The sequence below is a fragment of the Myotis davidii genome, unplaced genomic scaffold (assembly GCF_000327345.1).
Source record: "Myotis davidii unplaced genomic scaffold, ASM32734v1 scaffold945, whole genome shotgun sequence".
Lineage (NCBI taxonomy): Eukaryota > Metazoa > Chordata > Mammalia > Chiroptera > Vespertilionidae > Myotis > Myotis davidii.
Window position 1 is genome coordinate 78,959 of NW_006296434.1, and position 4,221 is coordinate 83,179.

General features: G+C 40.6%; 1 protein-coding gene across 1 annotated transcript in view; it reads right to left on the reverse strand.

Moving 5' to 3' along the window:
• Nucleotides 1-209: 209 nt before the first annotated feature.
• LOC102755298 (aldehyde oxidase) overlaps nt 210-4,221 on the reverse strand; it is a 71,817-nt gene continuing 67,805 nt past the window's right edge. Inside the window, exon 35 of the mRNA XM_006771804.2 lies at nt 210-2,860. Coding sequence (XP_006771867.1) covers nt 2,810-2,860 — 51 coding nt within the window. The 3' untranslated portion in view covers nt 210-2,809. The remainder of the gene's footprint in view (nt 2,861-4,221) is intronic.

Sequence of the window (4,221 nt, forward strand, 5' to 3'; positions counted from 1 at the left end):
ATTCCTCTGGTGTGGAGGTATTTTTACAACAAGACACAATTCTTACCCAAAAAGTGTTTATAACTTAGTATGGGGAATATTCAACATAGACAGTCTTGATTAAAGACTGTTACATAACACACCAAAATAGCCACATCACAAAAGTATTTTTTTTCTGGCTAGAATTAGCAGCATGCCCATTTACACAGACCAAACACAGACAATACAGCCTTGCTTTTCTCATTTTATTATAGGAACCAAGATAAATGTGAATTGTCCCCTTTTCGTGTCTTTGTGCACAGGAGCTAAATCAAAATCTTTTCAATGAAGTGTGACAGAGAAAAAAGTTGTGCAAATGCCAGAAAGATTGCAAAGTTTCCAGAGTTTATTATTTGCTTTGCTTTCCTAAACAAACAAAAGGATATAGTTTTCCTGCAGGTAGAACAATAAATATATTTCAGGGCCTGAATTCCTCTCAATGATTTGTGCAGAGGAAACGATCCTATCGATCGAGGCAGTTTTCCTGTAGCCCGTTCTTTCTGAATAGCTAAGAGTCATTGAAGATATGTTTGCTGATCTTGTTTGCCTGAGTTGATCAAACATCACTCTTTGCAATTATGAAATGATGTAATACTGTATTGTATTTTGTTTTATTTGAGCAGGACAAATGTTTGGCTTTGTTTCAGAAGATAAATCAGCAAGAATTTATATTCTAATACAGCACTGGTTTTGGGTAAATCATAAAAGGTTGTGAAATATTGAATAGTTATAAACTTAAAAAATCTTGAGTTCACAGTTGAATAAAAGAGTTTTAATTCTCACCGCTACCTGCAAAACATGTTCTTTGTTCTTGACTCATATTTGCAAAGTTAAGAAAACAAGACATTGGCAGCCGTAGGTAAATGGCATTATTTCAGCACCCACAGGAACACACTGGCACCACCCACCCCTCTTCCTGTTAGTGAAAGGATTCTAGAAGACTCGCTACCTCCTTAGGAGAGGACACATGTCACAGAGGAAAGAATGCAACCTGGGGAGCAGACAGATGAAAAGCAGGGCCTTTCTAATGCTGAGTGATCTCGGGTACATTATATACGTGGAGCTTCCATTTGTTTGCACAGCCTGGTGCGGGCGTGGGCTTGGTTTCAACCTTAAATAACTCTTCCCCTTGGTTGTGGAGCTGAAAACACTGATACAGGGTTGCCCTTCAGATGCAGGTTCAAGGACAGTGAAAAGCAGGGAGCACATTCCATTCATGAACTCAAAACAAAGGTAGGACCAGAAAATCATTTTGTCCATTCTGTTAAGTAATTTAAGAATCTCTGCTTAAAGGAGCAACATATAAAAATGTAAACTAACTATGAAATGTATTCCTAGCTTTCCAGTATGATTTCCCTTCTGTTCTTGCTGGTCAAAATTTTATAATTATTTTCCAATAACCTTAAGGTTTTATACTCATGTGTATTTGTGTGTGGTGTCGGTAGTGGTTCAAGGAGACAGAGGGGAGGAAGGGAATGGGGGAGAAGAGAGAGATGAAGAAAATCATAATAAGGAGAAGGTGACGCCTAACACTTAGATGAATACAAACGCAATTACAAAATGTAGTCTGAAGGCTCAACATAACCAAGTGCTTTCCATGAGGAATCCTAATACCTTTCACGAGTAGATTCTCTCTCCTGTATCCGTTCTCTTGCTCTCTCATTCTCGGTCTTTCTTCTCTCTCTCTTTTCCCCCAGAGAACTATAAATACAAATTGATACGGATTTATCACAATCAGAGCAAATCTCCAGCTCACACACTGGTCACTTGAACACCTACTTTCTACTGTGGTTTTTTTCTCTGCATAAATGTAGAAATAACAATGTGGAAAATTTACCATTCTTCCATTCACAAAGAAAACAACTTCATTTGGCTTCTTAGACTACACCTTATGCTATAACAATTGGCCGAGAGTTGTCCTATAGAAAGCACTGTTGCTGTGTCCACCTGAGAGACTAGCTGAGATCTCCCGGGAGGAGGGACAGCTAGTTGAGGCAGCCCCGCAGATGGGGGGTGATTTTGGCTTGTTCTCTGAGTATGTTCCTCCAGTCACATCCTGCCTCTATGCTCTTGACCCTCTCATGTCCCCACCTTCTTCTGCTAACTCCAGTTTCCTCCTCCCTTCAACCAATTTGAAATTTCAATCTCAACCTCATTCTTACACAATGCACACTTCTCCCTGCCCTGAGGGGACCTCCTGGAATAAAATTTCCTGCAGTTAGCAACAAAGACCTTTAGTCAATGAAATGCAACTAAACCATGGAGACGTAATGCATTCTGGTGCTGTTTCTAGGTGTTAAATGGGTCTGTTTATTAATTTGCTTTAAATGACTAAACTAATGCATATTTTTAGAAACCAAAACATACAAAGCGTATAAAGTAAAAAGTGAATATCCTTTACAGTGTATACTACTAATAAAATCATTTAGAAAACTTCCTTTCACTGGACAGTATAATTTCAGTTGCATATAAGCCAGATGTGAATCACATACAAGTCATTACCTTCTATTCCATTCAGCCGGAAGGCTTAAGGGGCAGAGTGATGGGGAATACCTTAGAGGAAGCCAGCTAGTGTTTACACCATTTAAAATATGATTTCTAAATTGCTTAAGCATATCTATCAAAATCTAAATGGAACGTTTGAAGTCGGCGTCATATGAAAGCAACACTCTGTGAAATGACTTCTGAACGGTGGGGCTTTGTCTTTCAGACCGAGCATCCTGGAGCACAGAAACTGGGTAGATTGCTATATTGGAAGAGTCACCGATTTTCTCCCAAATTCTGTACTTGATCATATGGGTATATTCCAAGGAACATAGGATCCAGGTTTGTCTCTTGGAATCTAGAATAAAAGGACAAATGTGCACGTTTGCATTTGGAAAACATTTGTGACAGGTGAAGTACAGCAGCATATAAAATAGGATAAAGACCACCCAAGGGCGACCAGGACAATGAGAGGTCTGGCAATGGCAGCGTGAGAAATGTGGGGGAATCCAGGAGAGAACTCAGGGTCGGGGGGTATAGAGCAGCTACGGGAGTTTTCATCCCATTTTGAAGAGGGACAAATGAAAAGTGGAATCAGTCTGTGTTTCTCCAGAGAGAAGAGGTGACTCATGGGGTCAGGAAGAGCTGTACCAGTAAGGGGTGCCACAAAGAGCCAGGATGTGAAGAGATATGGGGCTCTCCCATTAATATAGGGATAAACAAGGAATAACTTGTTTATAGTCAGAGAGGTCACTGGGAATTCCTCCCACAATTAAAAACCCCATCACTGAAGATGACCAAGGAGAGCTCAGATGTTTGCTCAGCAGGGGTGTGGATGTAGGCAGGATTCCTGCTACTGGGGGCTGGGAAAAGGCCCGTTGAGTGTGTGCAACTCAGACTGTACAATGCCCAGTTGCCTGGGTGGGGTTGACTGAGATAGACTGGCTGCTGGAGTGGCCCATAGTCTTGGCCTGGGTTCTGAGGCTCAGGGCACCGCGCCTAAACTTCTATCCTGGACCAATGTGTCCTGGGAAAAAACAAAATAAGGGAGGAACATAACTGATGATAAAAAAGAAACCTCCTTTTTTCAAGAAGTATAGAAATGAGCCTCAGGACTCATGATATGAAATCTTTCCTGCACGAAGTCAAGAACCCACACACCAGCAGCTGGCCCCAGGCAATCCCACTCAGGGCTGGGTCCCCTTCCTAGTAACAGGGCCAGGCTGTTGGAAAATGCACTTCAAGGCCATGCTGCTCTTCCCCTGCACAAGTGCCCTTGGGATTCTTGTCACCTTTTCTTCCACGGAAAACCGCCATGGTGGGCTAATAACACCTGACCACAAGACAGGGGACAAAAATTCAGAAATTGATGAGCAGAGCATACCATTTTTGTGTCTACAGGTACATATGTGCATGTATAAAATATTAAATCTATAACTTTTTCCTTTAAAAAAAAGCAATTTACTATTTAATCCTAATATTCCCATTCTTAGGATTCCAGTCTAAGGAAATGATCCCAAATGGAGAAAGGAGATATGGGCACGAAGATGATGATCACAAAGTGAAAATTCAGATGCAACCCATGACAACAGTAGTTTGCGTTAGGTTCAAGATTTGGAGTATTTTAAAAGAATTATGTTAAATTATTTTATAATTAAAATGCTTAATAAAGCCTTTTTTTCTACAATCTTGGTAGGAACTCCAAATAACCAAAAGATG